General features: G+C 45.0%; 1 protein-coding gene across 1 annotated transcript in view; it reads left to right on the top strand.

Moving 5' to 3' along the window:
* HPSE2 (heparanase 2 (inactive)) overlaps positions 1 to 19,978 on the top strand; it is a 678,034-nt gene extending 658,056 nt beyond the window's left edge. Inside the window, exon 12 of the mRNA XM_036886477.2 lies at positions 17,467 to 19,978. Coding sequence (XP_036742372.1) covers positions 17,467 to 17,632 — 166 coding nt within the window. The 3' untranslated portion in view covers positions 17,633 to 19,978. The remainder of the gene's footprint in view (positions 1 to 17,466) is intronic.
* The last annotated feature ends 1,329 nt before the right edge of the window (positions 19,979 to 21,307 follow it).

The raw sequence follows: 21,307 nt of genomic DNA, 5'->3' as shown, positions 1-21,307 counted from the left end.
CTTTCACTTCTTTGGTTAGGTTTATTCCTAGGTATTTTATTTTTTTTGATGCAATTGTGAATGGAGTTGTTTTCCTGATTTCTCTTTCTGTTGGTTCATTGTTGGTATATAGGAAAGCCACAGATTTCTGTGTGTTGATTTTGTATCCTGCAACTTTGCTGTACTCTGATATCAGTTCTAGTAGTTCTGGGGTGGAGTCTTTACGGTTTTTTATGTACAGTATCATGTCATCTGCAAATAGTGACAGTTTGACTTCTTCTTTGCCAATCTGGATTCCTTGTATTTTTTTGTTTTGTCTGATTGCCGTGGCTAGGACCTCCAGTACTATGTTAAATAACAGTGGGGAGAGTGGGCATCCCTGTCTAGTTCCCGATCTCAGCGGAAATGCTTTCAGCTTCTCGCTATTCAATATAATGTTGGCTGTGGGTTTTTCATAGATGGCCTTTATTATGTTGAGGTACTTGCCCTCTATTCCCATTTTGCTGAGAGTTTTTATCATGAATGGATGTTGAACTTTGTCAAATGCTTTTTCAGCATCTATGGAGATGATCATGTGGTTTTTGTCTTTCTTTTTGTTGATGTGGTGGATGATATTGATGGACTTTCGAATGTTGTGCCATCCTTGCATCCCTGGGATGAATCCCACTTGGTCATGGTGTACGATGGTTTTGATGTATTTTTGAATTCGGTTTGCTAAAATTTTGTTGAGTATTTTTGCGTCTATGTTCATCAGGGATATTGGTCTGTAGTTTTCTTTTTTGGTGGGGTCTTTGCCTGGTTTTGGTATTAGGGTGATGTTAGCTTCATAGAATGAGTTTGGGAGTATCCCCTCCTCTTCTATTTCTTGGAAAACTTTAAGGAGAATGGGTATTATGTCTTCCCTGTATGTCTGATAAAATTCCGAGGTAAATCCATCTGGCCCGGGGGTTTTGTTCTTTGGTAGTTTTTTGATTACCGCTTCAATTTCTTTGCTGGTAATTGGTCTGTTTAGATTTTCTGTTTCTTCCTGGGTCAATCTTGGAAGGTTGTATTTTTCTAGGAAGTTGTCCATTTCTCCTAGGTTTCCCAGCTTGTTAGCATATAGGTTTTCATAGTAGTCTCTAATAATTCTTTGTATTTCTGCGGGGTCCGTCGTGATTTTTCCTTTCTCATTTCTGATACTGTTGATTTGTATTGACTCTCTTTTCCTCTTAATAAGTCTGGCTAGAGGCTTATCTATTTTGTTTATTTTCTCGAAGAACCAGCTCTTGGTTTCATTGATTTTTGCTATTGTTTTATTCTTCTCAATTTTATTTATTTCTTCTCTGATCTTTATTATGTCCCTCCTTCTGCTGACCTTAGGCCTCATTTGTTCTTCTTTTTCCAATTTCGATAGTTGTGACATTAGACCGTTCATTTGGGATTGCTCTTCCTTTTTTAAATATGCTTGGATTGCTATATACTTTCCTCTTACGACTGCTTTTGCTGTGTCCCACAGAAGTTGGGGCTTAGTGTTGTTGTTGTCATTTGTTTCCATATATTGCTGGATCTCCATTTTGATTTGGTCATTGATCCATTGATTATTTAGGAGCGTGTTGTTTAGCCTCCATGTGTTTGTGAGCCTTTTTGCTTTCTTTGAACAGTTTATTTCTAGTTTAATGCCTTTGTGGTCTGAAAAGTTGGTTGGTAGGGTTTCAATCTTTTGGAATTTACTGAGGCTCTTTTTGTGGCCTAGTATGTGGTCTATTCTGGAGAATGTTCCATGTGCACTTGAGAAGAATGTGTATCCTGTTGCTTTTGGATGTAGAGTTCTGTAGATGTCTATTAGGTCCATCTGTTCTAGTGTGTTGTTCAGTGCCTCTGTGTCCTTACTTATTTTCTGTCTGGTGGATCTGTCCTTTGGAGTGAGTGGTGTGTTGAAGTCTCCTAGAATGAATGCATTACATTCTATTTCCTCCTTTAGTTCTATTAATATTTGTTTCAGGTATGTTGGTGCTCCTGTATTGGGTGCATATATATTTATAATGGTTATATCCTCTTGATGGACTGAGCCCTTTATCATTATGTAATGTCCTTCTTTGTCTTTTGTTACTTTCTTTATTTTGAAGTCTGTTTTGTCTGATACCAGAATTGCAACACCTGCTTTCTTCTCTCTGTTGTTTGCTTGAAATATCTTTTTCCATCCCTTGACTTTAAGTCTGTGCGTATCTTTGGGTTTGAGGTGAGTCTCTTTTAAGCAGCATATGGATGGATCTTGCTTTTTTATCCATTCTATTACTCTGTGTCTTTTGATTGGTGCATTCAGTCCATTTACATTTAGGGTGATTATTGAAAGGTATGAATTTATTGCCATTGCAGGCTTTAAGTTTGTGGTTACCAAAGGTTTAGGGTTAGCTTCTTTACTATCTTACTGTCTAACTTAACTCGCTTGTTGAGCTATTATAAACACAGTCTGATGATTCTTTATTTCTCTCCCTTCTTATTCCTCCTCCTCCCTTCTTCATATGTTGGGTGTTTTGTTGTGTGCTCTTTTTAGGAGTGCTCCCATCTAGAGCAGTCCCTGTAGGATGCCCTGTAGAGGTGGTTTGTGGGAGGCAAATTCCCTCAACTTTTGCTTGTCTGGGAATTGTTTAATCCCTCCTTCATATTTAAATGATATTCGTGCTGGATACAGTAGTCTTGGTTCGAGGCCCTTCTGTTTCATTGCATTAAGTATATCATGCCATTCTCTTCTGGCCTGTAGGGTTTCTGTTGAGAAGTCTGATGATAGCCTGATGGGTTTTCCTTTGTAGGTAACCTTTTTTTTCTCTCTGGCTGCCTGTAATACTTTGTCCTTGTCTTTGATCTTTGCCATTTTAATTATTATGTGTCTTGGTGTTGCCCTCCTTGGATCCCTTGTCATGGGAGTTCTGTGTACCTCTGTGGTCTGAGAGGCCATTTCTTCCCCTAGTTTGGGGAAATTTTCAGCAATTATTTCTTCAAAGACATTTTCTATCCCCTTTTCTCTCTCTACTTCTTCTGGAATACCTATGATTCTTATATTGTTCCTTTTCGACTGGTCACTCAGCTCTCTTAAAATTCTTTCATTCCTGGAGATCCTTTTATCTCTCTCTGCATCAGCTTCTCTGCGTTCCTGTTCTCTGTTTTCTAGTCCATTAATGGTCTCTTGCATCTCGTCCATTCTGTTTTGAAGTCCTTCCAGAGCTTGTTTTATTTCTGAATTCTCCTTCCTTAGTTCTTGCATATTTCTCTGCAAGTCCATCAGCATGGTTATGACTTTTGTTTTGAATTCTTTTTCAGGAAGACTGGCTAAATCTATCTCCCCAGATTCCTTCTCAGGGGAAGATGTAGCAGATGCCAAAGCTGTCTGGGTTAGTCTTGTCTGGATCATATTTTTTTGCCTTTTCATGTTGACAGGTGCTATTGACTGTCAGCTGGGAGGGCCAAAATTTTCACTTGCTACTGGCCTTTCTTTACTGGGACAACTGCGACCCCTAGTGGCTTGTGTTGTGTAATTGCGTGTAGAGTGGGTCTTTGTGTCTTGCCTGGCCGGAAGGGAGAAATTTCCCTTTCTGTGGGCGGAATTTGTCTCAGGCTGCTTCTCTGCTTTCGCAGCGCCCGGTGGGGTAATGGATGGGGGTGCTGCTTGACTGTTTGCCTCCGTGAGGGGTCTCAGAGCTGTTGCCTAGGGGGTTAGTGCACCCGGTTTTCCCTGTAATTTCCAGCTGCTGTACTGTGACCTGGGTTGTTTCCGTCAAGCTGTTAAGTCCCTGTCCCTTTAAAACTTTCAAAAAGCCCCCGCTTTTCTTTGTCACAGGGGCATCAGCTTCGGCACCCGCTCAGAGGTCTTACTCCCTGTTCCCCCAGTATCCAGGGCCCCCTGGGCACGTACTGTGTCTGCGCTCTGGCCCGGATGGCTGGGGCTGGGTGTTCGGCAGTCCTGGGCTCCGTCTCCCTCCCGCTCTGCCTATTGTTCTCCCGCCGGGAGCTGGGGGGAGGGGCGCTCGGGTCCCGCCGGGCCGGGGCTTGTATCTTACCCCTTTCACCAGTCGCTGGGTTCTCGCTGGTGTAGCTGCAGTCTGGCCACTGTCCTGCGTCTTCTGGTCTCTCTTTTAGGGCTAGTTGTGTTTGTTGTATTTTCAAAAGTATATATGTTTTTGGGAGGAGATTCCCACTGTCCTACTCACGCCGCCATATTGGCTCCGCCTCTCTCATCTCTTTTTTTAGAAACAAATAACTACCAGGAAGCAGCCTCTGGGTGGTCATGAGAGATGTGCAGAGTATTTCTGCTTTGCGGCTAATAGGTTCCATACTAAATGTTTAAATTTCATATCTATACGAGCCTCTCCTTCAGCTTCCATTTTAGCTGAAAGAAACTGAAGGCCCCTGTGAACCAAGAATCATATTGCCTCTTCTGTGAATAAATGAACATCTCCTTTTTCCTTTTCTACATATTGCTTATTTTTTCACCCTCTCTGAAATATAATTTTTGCTTTTCATTTCACCCTCGTTAAATCCTATATCAAAGAAAAACATTGGCATCTAAGTGCATGCATTTAGAGAAGTGTCATTTAATGTCAGCCAAACAGAATGGTTCTGAAAATACTCAAGTAACTCCCAGGTGCTAAGACTTTAAATATATCTTCATATCCCTGTTGGAACAAACCACATTATAATACTTCATCTCGAGATTCAGAGCTTGGCTAGTGTGAGAAGTCCTCAGGGCTGAACTGGCCACCATCTGACCTAGCACAATGTCTTTCTAACAATAAGTAAAATACCACATTTATTTTTGGAAATGGACAGATCTGATTTTAAAAAAAGCTTTGGGAGAAACTTTAGCCCTAAAATTCTATACCAAGGCTTCCCAGTCACATACTCAGAAACAAAATCTGAAGACCTTTTTCTGGGACCAAAGGGCCATTACTCCATTTATCTTAGCAGACTCAAGAGACCAAAGTGTTTAAGTTCTATGCTGCTGATATTGAGTGGTACCTGGAGTTTTTGAACTCTGGTCAACCAGATGTACTCTCTGCAGGTTTCCATTGCCTTCACTTGTCTGGGATCATTTAAATTAGTTTTGTCTTAAAATAAACCAGCCTATGAAAATTCTGCCATTATTAAAAGATGACTTTGTAGAAGAAAAACTTGAAAGTACTCTTAGAGATCAAGAAATTTCTCCTATGACGTCCCTGACAGAAAGCCTGTCAGCTTCTGGCTGATGAGGTTGCTCTGATTATAGGAAAGGTCCTCTTCATATGTGACCAAAGGTGTTTTCTTCCTGTTTCTGTCCTTGCCTTAGAAAAATTAAGCAGAGTATATCTAGACCTTGTTTATAACAATTTTCCAATATGTTTCCCCTTAGAGTTCTAGTCTCAGAGCTAAACACTCAGCTCCTTCAACCATCCCTCAAATGGCCAGGTCTCCAAATTGCTCACTATTCTGTTCACCTTGGAATACACTGAGTTACTGAACCTTATCTCATAGGATTAGCTGTTCAGTTTTCCTACCTCAGACAAGCTTAGTTGTGCAGGTCTGAGAAGGAGTAGGGAGACAGTTTACCTCACCAATGCACAACAGTGATATCTTTAAATATTTGCCAACTTCATAATTAAAATAGTATTCTCATTTTAATTTGCATTCTTTAAGTATTAATGAATCTGAAAATTTTTTCATGCCTATTAGTACGGTATTACTTTTGTGAATTTTCTATGTGCTTTGCTTATTTTTCTATTGGTTATCTGTTTTATTAATGCTTTCTAATATAAAGGTATCTTCCCTATGCTACCTATCATGTGTTCAGATATTTTCTCTAGTATTTAATTTGCTGTTTTCCCAACTATTTCATTTTTAAGGTAATAACTTGACACACAGAGGTGTTGTTCCCTTTTCATAGTTAAATCTACTTATCTTTTGCTTTGTGGTTTCTTTCATATCACTTACATGTGCATAATTTATATTCCTAGAATCAGATAATTATGTGGGTGTCTTTATTTTCTTCTAGTTTCTTTTTTTGTTTCATTTTTTTGTATTCATTTCTTTAATGCATTTGGAATTTGTTGTGATGTTTTATAAGAGGTAAGGAACGTCCATAGCCCTGTTCAAGCTGAGAGTATGTGAGGAAGCCTGTTAACCCATGCCAGGCTGCACGTGCTGGTTTTAAAATGTCAGGAGAAAAAAGGATCCTTCTTTGAAAAGCAAGTATTCAAATGGAGACCTCTTTGGCCTGGAGGAGGAGGCCCTGCTGGTGTGCACACAACCAAAACACCTGCAGCCGTTTTGAAAAGCTACGCAGAGCCCCCCACCCCAGAGGCTGGGAACACTGGGTGGCAAGAAAGGTGCCTGGGATTGGGGAGATTTATAAGTTGGCTGTGGGTGAACAGAAAGGTGGTACTTACTCAACCAGCAGCATTCAAGTTAGTGTTCCAGTTCAGAAAGTCTGAAATAGATGCTGTGAAAGTAGAAATGTAAATATATATCAGCATATCGATTTATAAAGATACTTAAGGCTCTGAGTCAGTCTATAGAAAATATAAAGAGAAGTAACTATACAGAGAAATGAGCCTTACAAATCTTTAGTTAATGTTCAGTTTACTCATTGTAACTTAGAAGAGTTTGGATTCTTTTGACCTCTTGTGCTCACTTGAGGGTGTTTTGTGGTTCAGAGTTAGTAGCTATAACCAATGTATAAAGCATTATCTAAGTAAATAATTATATGCACATCTGAAAAGTGGAATGATATATTTAATGCCCTTATTTCCACCTGCCTGAAAAAAGTGTGAACTCCCACCCTTTGTCTATAGGGAGCTCTCTGTGACACCGACCAGGACCTGACAGAAAACTACATGCCTGTATAGAACTTGCCCTTCAGGAAAAGCACAAAGCTTTCTTTTCAGTAGTAAAGAAACACAGAGCTATCCATGCAAGTGCTTCATCTAATTCAGTTCCTAATTCATTCTGTAAAGTGCTGTACACACACTTTGCTGGTATGCATTGAGGAGCATGTTCATCTCGCCAGTGTACCCGCAAGGGGGAAAACATTAACTGAAACAGTTCTGTTGACCTGGCAAAAATGCTCACTTCAGACTATTCAACAAAACCTTCCTTTGAAAAGTTCACATCTTCCTTTTAGGTTAAAAAATGTGGCTTCCTGACACAGTACTCCCAAAGAGTAAGGAAAGCTCTTTACTCAAAATAAACTCAGACTGTACTGGTTAAGAAAGCTGTTTGATTTCCCTCCACCCCCAGCTGCAAACATATTCCCTCTCTTTCTTCCAGCCCTGGTGCTCAGCCGTGGCTGCCCTTTGAATCACATGAGGAGCTTTAAAAATCCCTATGCCCAAGCTGAACCCCAGGACAATTAAATAAAAATCTTTGGGCTGGGACCCAGGCCCCAGTATTTTTTAACGCTCCCCAGGTGATTCAAGTATGTGGCCAAGGTTGAGAACCATCATCCCTTTAGGAAACACTGGAGCAAGATCCCAGCTGATTTGCATCCTTTCTTTCACCCAGACTCTATTCCTCATTCAGGCATTAAGCCATTTTGCCAAAGGTGTGAACATGCCATGAACCCTTGAGAGTTCTCTATGACTAAGTGGAAGGATGTGTACAGCTCCCCAAAGGTTTTAATGTTTGTTTTGTTTTAACTCCCAGATTAGTAATGTACAGATCACTGTGCAGATTAGAGGATTATAAAAAGCTTTTATATTTTACAGTGACTTGACATCTTAAACCAAGATGTTTAGGAATCCAGGGTTTTCACTGTTGTTTTCTGAGAGTCATTCATTTGTTCTCAGCTCCAGAAGACTTTTTTTTTTTTCGGCTTACTCCCAGCAGCTGGACTTTCTCTGCATAGCTGTCCATCAAGGCTGTGGTCTCCCCTCCCCACCTCCACTTCACTTAGGGACCCTCACTGCAGGCAGATTTCCATTCTGTTCCAGATGACCCAGATGAAACAAGATTATCCTTATTTACCAGTGTAAATAAGCACTTTTGGGTAAAACTAACATATTTCCAAGCAGTTGATTCTAAATTGAGGGGCAATAAAGCAAACTCTGTAGGCAGTTCTGGTGGACTGAGAAGACATGGTCCTTGTGTTCTTTCTGCCTACCCTCCAGAGGCTGTGGTTTGAGTGATGGACAAATGTAAGCCCCAGGAACTGGGAAGTCCTCATCTACCTCATCCTTAGAGCAGGTGTGAGCCCTGAATCCATATTTCTTTGATTTCCAAGCATCGGGAAGCCTACAAGAAGGGGAAGTTCCTTCCAGACAAGGCATCTGGAGACCCAACCTACGGCCCAACTGCTAGACGGCAGCAGTCACTTGGCAGACTACCTCTTCCCTGCTTACCTTTGCAGGAGTAATTGAGAGTCACTGCACACTTTGCACTTTGACATCTATGAACCCTGGAACAGAGCCTGTGCCACATGGGATGTCTTATTTTTTTCCTTTTGAGGGTACACCAGTGTATCTGGTATTATAGGGTACACTTGGTCAAAATCCAATAAGACTGAGATATTTATCCCTTTAACGTATTTGAATAGATGTCTGGCGCCATGAATCGGTATCCAGGGAGCCATGATGGAACTAATTTCATATGTGGTTTGTGGACCCTCTCATACTTTTACATATGGAAAACTTGTCTGTGCACATGTATGCACACACACAGACACCTGCTCTCTTACCTGACTCACTTCATCTCACCTGCATATTGCCTATAAAGGGATGCTTCTCGCCCCACCATGGCCTCTCCAGCTCCATACAATTAAGACTAGGAAAACCTGGTCTCTCCCCTAGGGGATGCTTGAAGACAAGACGGACTACAAGAGGATAAACAGAGGAGAGTGGGAGCGTAAGGAAGGGAGCATTCTGATCTGGGAATCTGGGCAGTCCTCAGAGCTGACAGCCATTGAGCAGGGACTGGAAGGAAGAACCATACGTCTAGGAATGGCAAGAGAGAAGGCAATTCCAGGCAATGGGATGAGCCTACTGAAGTTTCAGAAGTACAAGAGTTGAAGCCCATTTTGTTTGGGGGAACAGGAGGGCAGATCGTCTCCCATGATGGGAATATAGGATGCTTTGTGGGATGAGGGAAAGGCCACAAAAATATATTAGAGTCAAAATGCAGAAGACCTCAAAATTCAGGCCAAGAAGTTTGAGTTTTCTTCGGTCTCTCTCCTTGTATAATATGTTAATTATAGTGTGTCTGACCACATATTTGCATGTTTCTGTGTTTTCTGTCTTAATGGGTAAGGATTATGTTTTATAGAATTTGTACAACACAAAAAACAGTAAGGACACAAGTAATGCCCCTTACACACCACTTGTGAATGTCAGAGAGCATGGCACTGATTCTTTACAATGGGAAGGAACAGAGTTAACCACATATGAATTCTCAAAGTCTCCATGGTTTTTATATCTGGTTCCTATTGTGTCCTGTGGTGGGAGTGTGATATGCCTATGACATGGAGCTTTAAGATGGTCGCAGAATGAAACTTTCTTCCCAAACTGCCCCCAGATGATTCCCTCACCTGTTGGGATTTAACAATATCAATATAAATCCAGGTTCCTTAGCTGGGCTCTAATCTTATCTGCCAAGTGTGCTAAATTATTTTAAGCCATTAGAAGCCATTATAGCTTGGCCCACTATTACATGGACTTGGATAGAACACAGATTAAATCATGACCCCAAAACCTAACTGCAGACAGGAAAGGCCTATATCCCTAAAATCCCCCAGCTCTGCTTGCAGGAGGGAGTCCTAGTGTTTTCTCTACTCAGTGATACAGACACTAGATGAAACTCCTCTTGTTTCAATATGACCTTCAAAGAATAGGATGAAGGGCAAGTGAGATCTTAGCCTCAAATTCTCTCAGTGGCCAGGAACTTCATATATGATGTGGGCTGTTGGAGGGGTTTGGGGGTCAGGAAGCTTTTATCCCCATTTTTTTGTCTCTCTTTTACAGTCCCTCTTTAACACTAGAGGAAGGGATCATAGTATCCAACTACTCACATGAGAAATCCTAGAACTGACTGAATGAACTCAGCAAGCATTCATTTGAATTAGTCATAGGCAAGACGGCACTGAGCCACGTGCTACTGAAAATTAAGAAATGAAAACAATTTCATCTAACAGGCAAAATGACTCCAGCACCCAGATGAAATAAACCTAGGAAGGTCACATGCCAAAGAGGGAGCTGCAGATAACATACTTCTCTTCCAACTGGGGCTGCACGATAAGGCCCACGTGGAGGAGGCTACAGCCAGAGAAGCCTGGTGAGAAGAGTGGACTTCTTGACAGATTCTATCAGATTTCAGGCAGAGCAGAAAGCACATAGGACCAAAGCTTCAGGACACTTTGGACAAGAGTGCACCCTGAGAAGTGAAAGCACCCCGAGAGGTTGCGGGCATCCTTCAGCCATTGCTCCAGCTGGGCATGTGAGATGTGGGGACACAGGGCCTGTGGCGGCCACATCAGAGCCGCGCTGCTCAACAGGCTGGCGATCACTCAACGCCCAAAGCAGCCTCTCTTCCAAGCTGCCCCAGGGGCACAACCCCTTCTGGAGCAGGGATGAGAAGCAGGGCCCCTCAGGCCTCAAATTCGCAGGGCTCCCTCCTGGCTCTCACCTGCTCCTGACCCGGAGGAGGACAGGGCAGCTGCACAGACCAGCTTCCTAACTCAGCGAGGGCGCACGGGCAGCTTGGGCCCTGGGGGCCTGTAAAGCGCACACAGGTGCGCAGCTGGCGGTGAGGGCGGGGGCGCCGGGGACCGGGGTCGGGAGAGCCGGGCGCTTAGTGACCCGGGAGCCGCCAGCCCCGCACCTGCGCGGACCCCCCTCTCTCTGCACACTGGCCGAGAAGCCTGCATCGCCGGCAGGAATCGCAGCCCGGCTTCGCACGTTTCCTTAATATTAGCCACAGTTCGGTAGGCCCCCTGCCAAATGGACCGCAGCGAAGTTTTTGCAGGGATTTGACTGATCCTGCGGTTTGTTCCTCCGGGAGGCCAAGTGCAGGGCACATCTCCCGGCCTTCCCCGGGCCGGAGCGCGGGCCGCGGGGGCGGCGCACGCGCTCTGTCTTCCTGGGCACCGCCGCCAAGTCGGGCAGTTCGGCCCCGAAGTGTAGAACGAGAGTGACCTCTAGTGGTGCACGGGGAACCGCACTGGAACTAGGGTGAACCTAGGAGGCCTGCGGGTTCTGAGCAAAGGGAGCTGTTACTCCCCTACCGCCACCTCCAGACACGCTAAGATTCTTAGACCACCTCCTCGCTCTCCCTCTTTCTCATCCCCCCCACTCCTTCTTTCCCTCCCTTCCTCTTTCTAATCGTTTATCAATCCAGAAACTGAGACAAGAATGGACGGGTGACCTATCTAGGCCTGCACATTTCATGCTGGGAGTTTGAACTCCAACCCACGTCTCTGGCATTTCCATCCAGAGGCCCTTCCTTCTAGGTTGTAGTTCGTCTAACCACATATTTATATTCAGTCCTTTTATTCTGCAGTGCCTACTGTGTGGGTGGCCAGGAGTGCAGGGTGAGGAGGACAGACACATGGTCTTCATGCTAGTAGTCCCAATAGGGTGTGATGAGTGCAGCAACTTGAGACTTACTGGCTTATGCGGAGCACTTGGAAGGGGCATCTGACCTGAAAGACAGGTAGGCATAGCCAGGAAAAGGAAACTGGAAATGGGAAGGGTGTACGGAGAAGGTTCCAGGCAGAGGGAACAAGAAGTACAAAGTCCCTGAGATGGGAGAGATTGTGTCTGCCAAAACCTCAGCACAGAATGAAAGGAGGCAGTGGATGGGAGGGAGCTGGGATGGGCAAGAGCTAGAGTGAGGCTTTCAGAGGCTGGAGAAGTAGGTAACATGACTTGCTTGCAGGGCTTGTAAGAACTTTGGGCAATGTTCTAAGAATATCAGGGAACTACAGAACATTTAGATAGGTGAAGGTCATGATCAGATTTCTGTGTGTTCAGGACCACTCTCATTTGGGCATTAAACTTCGCCTTGGGTTAGCTGTTAGGCTTGGGCAATCCACCTGAATAATGTTCAAGGCAGAAGGAATCTTAGGGTTCATCTAGTCTACCTTACAGATGGAGAAACCAAAGCTTAGAGAAGGCAAACCACTTTCTCAAAGTGGCTGAGGTGGAACTGGTTATCTTTAAGTCCATTCACCTCCCTCTCAAGACCCCAAATATGCCACCCTGAACCAGACACCAGCAGCCAAGGCTGCTCCCAATAATACACAGGCTTCTCCTGCCTTCACCCCAACTAAAGTCCACCCAGAGCTAGACCAGAGTCCCATAAATCATCCTGAAGACTGGCAAAGGGCATGCTCACTAGACTTGCTTCCCTGAGACCACAGAACTGTTGAAAGCTTGCTTCAATACCCATGGCTAGCAAGAACCATGATAAGATGTGCAGACCAGAGATTGTAGGCAGGTGGGGAGGTGGGGGAGGAAAGTGACCCAGCCACAGGGCTCCCACAGAGACCTAGGAAGCAGAGGGCTTGACTCCAAATTGAGACATTGAATCATGTTTCAAATAGTGTGCAAAATAAAGAAAACAACTTTAGGAATTGCAAAGTAACTCAGACTTTGTAAAAACAGATGGTGATAAAACACAGTTGTCCTAATATTTGGATAATTTAAATGCCCTCAGCAGCTAGGGAATTAAGAGAAATAGTTCAACATAACCTGGATCATTTAGCATTTGGTTTGAAAAGTCATGAGCAGTAAGGAGGTCCCAGAATATGATGAAAATATGATAAGAAAGGTTTCAAAGAAACATAACCCTGGTAAGTGCCATCTGGAATTGAAGAACAATGTGAAATAGTAGAAAGAAGTGTCAAGTGGCCTGAATTCAAGAGCTAGCTTAGCCACCTATTAGCTGTGTGACCTTGCCCAGACCACTTAACCTATCTGACCTCATCTAAACAATAATTTTACAATAATAATAATACTTGTCCTGCATACCTTACAGCAGTCTCAAGGGAGGCCAGACAGGACTATGATGAAGGGCATCAGTGCAAGTCTCAGCTCTACCATTTACTGACTGTGTGACTTAGGCAAGACCTCTCTAAACTTTTATTTCCTCATCTGCAATATATAGGGATGCTGACACTGCCTCAGTTGGTTTTTGGAAGGATGAAATTCAACAGTCAAAGTAAATTATAGCATAGTGCCCTTTGTATAGACAGTGCTCAATAGTTGATTCTGATCATCTATGTGATTATGTTTACAAACTTACAAATTATTCATAAAGATGAAAGATTATTATATTTAGCATGATATGACTTGACTGGATAACAGGATAAATATTAAAATAAAAATGTAAGCAGGAAAAAATAGAATGGAGGTGGTAAAGCACGTGGTCCATTTTTATAATGAAGGGCCTTTGTAGATAAGGATGTTATGAGGACTTGAGGTCTCACAAAATTAACTCATGTGGGCTTAGCTAAGAGATAGTCATATAGATCTTTTCTAAGGATGAAAAACACAAGGCCTGATCAATGGCCTCCAGTCAGGTTGGGATAAGGTGTCTGGTGAGTAACTGTGAGAATCAGTGATAATTCAGGTCTTATCTAACATCTGCAGAGCCACTGAGAGCAAGAGTAATTGATACTCTGTAAAGACACTCAGGGAACCTCCAGAAGCCTCTTTTGAGCTGGAGAAACTCCATCTAGGAAGACCAGAAATAATGCAAAAGAGCCTCAAAACTCAAAAAAAATATTTCATACCTCTTCCATGCTAAGCACCTTGTTAGGTACTGAGGATTTAGAGATGAAAGACATGATCCCTTTCCTCACCAAGCTCACAGCCCAGCAAGGGAGAGAGCAAGAAGTCTCCCCAACTCAGTGAGGTGGTTACAGGTAAGCTTGTGATACTAGAGAGTCCAGAGGTGGGGCTCCCAGCCCAGCCCAGGGGTCGGGAGAAGTTCCCCAGAGGAGACACCTGAGCAGGCTCTGCAGGGACCCACGGACTACGGAGCAGGGCTGGCTGTGCTCTGGGTGGAGGGAGTGCGATACCACACTCAGCACTCAGGAGGGGAACTGCAAGTCATTTCATTCGGTGGTCCTGGAGCAAGGGTGGAGCCTTCTCGAATCTACCGTTCCTTTGTAATGCCAACAAACACCATGGCCCTCCCAACTATAGCAAGTGGCCTTTTAAAATTTCTTGCTTGATTAAAACTTGATGCCCCCCTCCTCCCAAAATAATCTGTTAGGAATTTTATAACAGTTTTAAATGAACATGTGTCTTTCTATCTTTCTAATTCCAACAGTGTCTACTGGCATTTACATTTGAAAAATATTTACTATACTATTAAATGAACTTGATATTTTATTCCCAATGGTATCTACTTGCATTTTCATTTGAGAAATATTTATCTCGTTGATGTGCAGCACTTCCTATTTTTTCATCATAAAACAGTCTTTGCTTATGCATATCTTAGCAGCATCCTTACCATAACTGCCATCTCAGCCTATGCCCACCCCCAGAGGCCCGGGACCCACAGTTAGCCCTGGAATGGGGGCACTGGCAGCCTCCGAGAGTGGAGAGAGAGCTGGGCTCAGCTTCACCATATATATCAATGCGGAAGGGATAGGCTGCTGTCAGGAGTTTAAAGCAGTGATAGCCACAGTCACCATCAGCAGCGTGGCAAACCACGGGGAGGATGGTGAGGCCAGGAGCAAGGAGATGGGTTTAAGGCAAGTTCTGATCTAAAATGAAAGCATTGAATGGAGATAAATGAGTAGATCTGAAAAATATTAAAAGGTAGAATTGGTTGGGCTTAGTGACCCCAGATATGGAGACTGGGGGAGAATCACAGGTGACTCCCAGCTCTCTGGCTTAGGTGATCGGATAGAGGGTGGTACCAGCACAAAGATAAAAAGGCAGAGGAAAGGACAGGGTTTGAGGACAAGATTTGACTTTGGACATAGTGACTTTGAAGTTCCTGTGGGACAGCAGAGTGGAGATGCATACGTCAGAAGGAACTAGGCTGGAGATACAGGTTCGGGAAGCATCACCACGCGGATAGCAATCGAAGTCCTAGTTGTGGATGATCGTTCCCAGGGGAGTGTGTGTGTGGGAGGAGGGCCGAGGACAAAGCCCTGGGAACCCCGGTGTCTGAGAGGCAAGAGGAAGGGAGCAGTCCCCCTCAAGGGAGCAACGTGCAGGAATGAAAGGGGGAAGGCTGCACGTACCCATACACACACGAGGCGGGGTGGTGCCAAGGGAGGACGGAGCTGTAAGAAGGGAAGGAAACTTGCAACTTGTCAGGGTCACAAAGCTGCCATACGGACCAAACAATTGATCCACCCATAATGATGATGAAAAGAATTAACAACAAAGATACTGTCTCCCACGTTTTGGCTTATTATTCATTTGAAGCACTTTCATTTCATATTTTCCTTGCCCTTCATCCACACTGATGCCTGTGTAGCATTCTCACAGATGCCAAAGACACAGCAAGTGAGGTGAGGAGATTTGCCAGGGCTGTCTAGCAAGTGAGTGGCCTCTGGGCTCCTGGAATGAGAGGTCCGTCCAGATCCAGATCTTGACCATGATCCCTGATTCCACCCACACTCGAGTTAGCTTTTTGACCAAACAATAAGGAAATCAGAATGGGGCCTGCTCCAGAATCACCAAGCCTCCATCATTATAGTACTACTACTTCTTGGTGTAAGTAATTATAACTCACTGTTAGTATAGAAATTTAAAGGCTTGGTTGTCACACTTCATTTTGTACTTCCGAGAAACCAAAGATGCCATATTCTGGGATCATGTGAATCTAAAAGGACATGACCTGATTCCTCGGGGGAGGGCTTGCCCCTAACTCCCTGTGTATAGGGGCCACTGACGAGCTTCAAGTATACAAGTGATATAAATTTGGGTATGTTTTAAAGGTTAATTTGTATTCTTGAACTTGCATTTGATGATGCATATGTCTGGTTGTTGGATATTTATACCACCTGAAACAAAATAGTGAAAATACACTGCAAAGACCTGTCGCACCTTCTTCTGCAACTGAATCCTCTCCCTCACCCTGCCTCCCACTCCAGTGAATATACCTTCTTCATCAGAGAGGGTTGCTTAAATTTGGAGCTAAAGGTCCCCTCATATCTGATGAAGTCAAGGCCAATCAGATCTTGATTCTCCCACCCTGCACCTTCCAGAGGCAGGCCTGGCTCTCCATACAGGAGTCCCCTGCTCACTCATTTATTCCTCTGTCACACAAACAAAAGGGGGGCTGCCCCTCCCGCCTGTCAGATCTGGACAGGGCCCAATCTTATCCAGGTGGGGCCAGGCCTGGAGCAGCCTCCTGCCTAGCTCTCCACTGGGAGCAATTTACAACACATACGTCTCTAGGAATTCCCTGCTTTATTGAGCATGGGTCTGATCCTCTCTCTCTAAACCTGTCTGTCATTCATAGCACAGAAGGAACACTGAACAAGACCTTTGTATAGATTTCTAACATTGTATTCCCTTATGGCTCAGGTGATATCTCTGCAATATGATCACACTGGAGGTCCAGCAGGCCCAGAAACAGTCACCACAATGCTGTGCTGATTTTCTGAGGGTGACACAGCCTGGTTTCCAGCTTATGTGCTGAGTCTGGCCTCCTCTACTAACCCATAAAACAGCTTCAATCTGGGAACATGACTGTACAAGTTGCTTCCCCGTCAGGAGCAGCTGGGAAGTTCTCTGGAGTTTGTACCACGGGCCAAGGATGGGGGCTGGGCTCTTTGTCCTCTCAGCATGCTGTGTGGCCCCCTTCTCAGGCACACAGGGAGAACAGAAGCAAGCAGGGCAGGTGAACTGGCATCGCAAATGCCTACCTTATCACCTACTTCACTGCGTTACTAAAAAAGGAAACATCTATTAAATATAACATAGGAAAACTCATTTAGGTTAGAAAAGGGAAAGTTGTTACTAAATAGGGCTCTGTCCTCCTTCAGAACAACCCTAGACAGGTAATGATGTCAATTCTGTAATCTCCCAAAAATCAAAAGGAAGTTACCAGTTAAATAGGAGATTTATGAAATCATCATTCCATAGGTAAAAACTCTTCAGGTTGAAAAGTCAACCTAAACTGCTATTATGATTTTTTTTTTAAAATAGGCATGAGACACTTTTCAGCTTCTGTGTCCCAGAGACTCCTCACTTTTCTCTAAGTAGTGTGTCTTGGGAACCAGACTAGCTGCATTCAAATCCTGGCTCCCAGACCTACAAGCAGTATGGCCTTGGAAAAGTCACTTAACTACTCTAGGTAAATGGGAAATGACGGTTTCTTCCTCAAAGCATTGCTGGCATGTTCGAATGTGTTACTCAAGTACAGCACCTAGGTGAGAGCTGGGGGATAGCAAGTGTCAGTGAGTGATCGCTGGGCAAGCATCAAACAGATGGGCCGGCCATCTGGGGCTGCCCAGGCTCCACTGCGATGACTCTGCCAAGGCAATAACGAGTGCCATGCTGTGTTTCCTCACTGCAGGTCAGTGCAGCTGAACGGCCAGCCCTTAGTGATGGTGGACGATGGGACCCTCCCAGAACTGAAGCCCCGCCCCCTGCGGGCCGGCAGGACACTGGTCATCCCTCCAGTCACCATGGGCTTTTATGTGGTCAAGAATGTCAACGCTTTGGCCTGCCGCTACCGATAAGCCTCCCTCACATTTACAAGTGACCAGCAGGCCTGCTGGGCTGCTTTCCACTCTTCCACCCAAATAGTATCCTTATTTTTCAAACATTTTCTTAGCAACAGACCAGTCTCTGCTGCTCCATCCTGCTGGAATCAACACAGACATGCTCTCCAGAGAAATGTCATAGTGTGAGCTTTGCCTAGGTAGGTCACATCCACTCCGAGGGAAAATGTATATGTCACCTGCACCTGTATAAGGATGAAGGTATGTGTGTAGAGCTGTATGTACCCATGTATGCACACCATGAGAGCGAGCTGACAGCTGACCCCTGGGACAAGGGAAACAGCTCCTCATGGGCCTGGTCGCACAGCAGGAGAGCTGTAGACCTCAGCCTGTGGCTGCTGCCCTCAGCAGACGATGAGGAAGGAAAAAGCCAGGTGGGCCTGGGAGAGCCTAGTCCTCTTCCAACTCCTTTCCTTTGTCTGTCCCCCGCTGTTGCCCCGGCTTTCTCTCAGCTCTCCTCCCACAGGGGAGCAAGTGGGCGAGTCAGTGCAGCCTGTTGGGTGAGCTGCTCCTGTCGTCTCCTGGCTAATGTATGAGGGTGTGCATCTGGGCTGCGGACAGCATCATTAGTCACTGGCTATTCCTCCAGGAAGCGGGTGCTTCAAAAGTAAAATTGCGATCACACTCCGGATTTTGTATGAAGGTTCTATTCCTCTGTGAATCCAGGTTCCCCCAGGGCTGGAATGGGAGTCAGGTACCAGTATTCACTGAATGGAGAGCAGTGTATCAGGCACCACAAAAAGCAGCTGTCATCCGTCATGTGGCTGCAAAGGAGAGCATTTCAGTACAAAGAGAAGCACGCCAGCCACCAAGCACCAGCACCCAGCAACTGAACAAAGCAAATAAGCAGACCTGCCTCAGACTTGAGAGGATATGAAGGGCTCATCAGGGGAAGCCCTTAATGGTTTGGTTGATCAAAACCATAAAATAAAAGGTGTAAATCCAAGGTCATCACTGTAAGATACAACTGAATCTAGCATCTTTGCCTCTTCCTGAGTACCTATGTGCTTCTCAGCAGCATTTACTAGGCAGAAAGCTAACCTGGTCATTATTGACCAGGTCCATGTATCCCAGACCAGCCTTTGTGAGCATAGAACAAAGCTTTCAGTTCGCCATTTGAGAAGGCAGGGACCCTGGAGGCTGAGGTCTGGTGGGGAGCTGTGGAATGGTAGACAGGAGGTTCCTGAATCGGGCAGAGGGACGCGGAGTGACTCAAAGCTCATGACCAGGGTCTTCTATGTGGTTCAAGGAGCATGCGGTCTTTGCAAACAAGCTATGACTGAAATGACTCTTTTCTGAGGATGTGATTTTCTCTCTCAGGATAAATGACTTGAACAAATACCTTTTTTAAAAAGAAAAGGTATTTGACCATGTCATAGGGTTCTGATTAGAACAGTGGGACAGTTTCTGCCATTGCACAAGGATAGGAATGCAGAGGAGGGGCAGTGTTGCTGAGGACAGAGGCCAGGCTGGCCACCCAAGATGCCAACCCAAGGAGTTAAGGATTAGGGTCATGTCTGCAAAGTGAACGGTAAGGTGAGAGACAGGAGAAAGATTAGACAAGAGAGGAGGTAGAGAATTCTCAGCTTAGAGAACTAGGAATTTGGGTTAGGGAGGCTGACAGGCTCATTTATGTGTAAGGAATAGAGTGGACTTGGTTTTGACATGCTTACTATTGGTGCAGGAGGAACAGTATGGAGGAGGCAGGATCAAGAAAGAGGGAGACCTAGGACCAGGCTGGACCTTGGCAGCCGGTGTGCTCAGCCTGGAGGCAGTGGAGAGAGAGGAGCAGGCCCTGACCCTGCCTTGTAAGGTGCCCCAGAGGGGCCTCCCCTTCTCTGGAAGCAGGCACCTCCCACTGAAGCTTCAGCCTGAAAGGGAAGAGAGAGAAGTGCCGAGACTGGGATAGAAAGGAGGGACAGAGGACAGGCCAAAAGTAAGGAAGAGAGAAGAAGAGAAAAGAATTGTTTCTCCAAACTTTTACAAAGGTGTGCAGACACCAGGGTCTCTTCTGTTCACTGGTGCAGGCAGAGCAGGAGGGCCCTGATAACAAGGGTAAACAGAGTCCTGGTTGGCCTGGCCCTGGCTAGTTTGCTTTACATACATGGCAGCCGCCTGAAGAAGTTACTGTTATTATCCCCATTTCTCCTATAAGGTGTGGGGAGGGCCCGTAGCTTGCCTGGCCTCACCCAGGTAAATAGGTTGCTAAACTCAGAACAAGCCAAAGCCTGTGCATTTAACCAAGTTCAAGGGCTGCCCAATTCACAGATTCACCACCTCCCTCATTACCTCTTCATAGGTTCTACTAATTCAGTACAGCCAAGACCTCCAGAGCGCCATTTGAACACACTTTCTGTTAATAAGTATTGATTCTTCACTAAACCCCTAAACTTGCAGAACATAGGCAGTTCCTGCTTCTTTTGTCTTTCTCTGTGTATTAAATGCTGCTCCTAAGAGAATTAAGTCTTGGGTATTTTTAGTTAATAAAAGGGGAGGAGAGAATCACTGAAATTTATCTTTGGAGTCCTGCAATTGTAACTATGCAACTGTCTCACGGAAGAAGTATTTGCATTGTTCAAGGGACTCTGAGGAACTCACTGTAACATCACATTCTGTAGGGGGTTTAGGACAGGGCATCTGTCCTGGCTTTTTCATTTTAGAGTGGGAAGTAATTGCTACATCAGGAGGGATCGCTCTTATCATGATTCCCCCTCCCACTCCCCACAAAAGACAACCTGCCACAAAACTCAGCATCACCTGCACATCAAGGGAGCAGCTTGCCTGGCTGGGCCCTGAGACAAAAGAGCTCATCTATCAGCCTCCCCAGATCAGATTTTTCCTCCTAAAACAAGACATGGCCAAGATAATCTAAGACTTTAGAACCACTTTATTTTAAGCCAAAGAATGGGCTTGCGGAAATGCTTATTTGAAACCATAATAATGTATAATGAGAAGTCTGTGCCTTTTGTTCAGATGATTTTCTGCTCCTCCTGCCTCTAGGAATGATTTTTCTTTCTCCTTTCTTATTGCAAAGGCTCAGACAGAACAAATTCCCATTGTAATTTGAAGAGAAAGTCTCAATTCTTCTATTGCCCTGAAAAGAGCTACAACCATGGGATATTAGCATTCCTGCTGACTGGAGAAAAGCTTGAAATATCCCAGAACTGGGCTACAGTGAGACCAAGGCCTGGACTCCCAGAATTGTAATTCCCAAAGGCCCACTCACCCTCTGGTGCCCCAGCCCCTCCCAAGCAGTTGGATAAGTCCAGGCCCAAGCCCTACACCCTCCGACAGGGCAGACGCTGTTGGTGGATTCTGCCTGAGAGGACTCCACTCATTCTTAGGGAGCCTCTATGGCCTCCTGGGGTGGACAGGCCCAAGTGGGACTGTGAAGTGCTAAGCTGCCCCCGTGGTCTGGGCCAGGCCCCACAGCTGCAGGTGTGCCCCACTGCATGCACCTGAGGCCTCTGTATTGGAGGTGGACGCAGCTGCTGGATTCACCTTGGAAATGCATAGACAGAAGCTTTATTTCTGTAAAGGAAAGGGCAATGTTTAATCTTTGCAGATGCAAATGTGAACCAGTTGGATCCCTCTGACAGTAAAAATATTGGGACAGAGAAGGACTAAAATTTG

Source organism: Manis pentadactyla, chromosome 8 (assembly GCF_030020395.1).
Source record: "Manis pentadactyla isolate mManPen7 chromosome 8, mManPen7.hap1, whole genome shotgun sequence".
Taxonomy (NCBI): domain Eukaryota; kingdom Metazoa; phylum Chordata; class Mammalia; order Pholidota; family Manidae; genus Manis; species Manis pentadactyla.
This window is presented reverse-complemented; position numbering and strand designations above follow the sequence as displayed.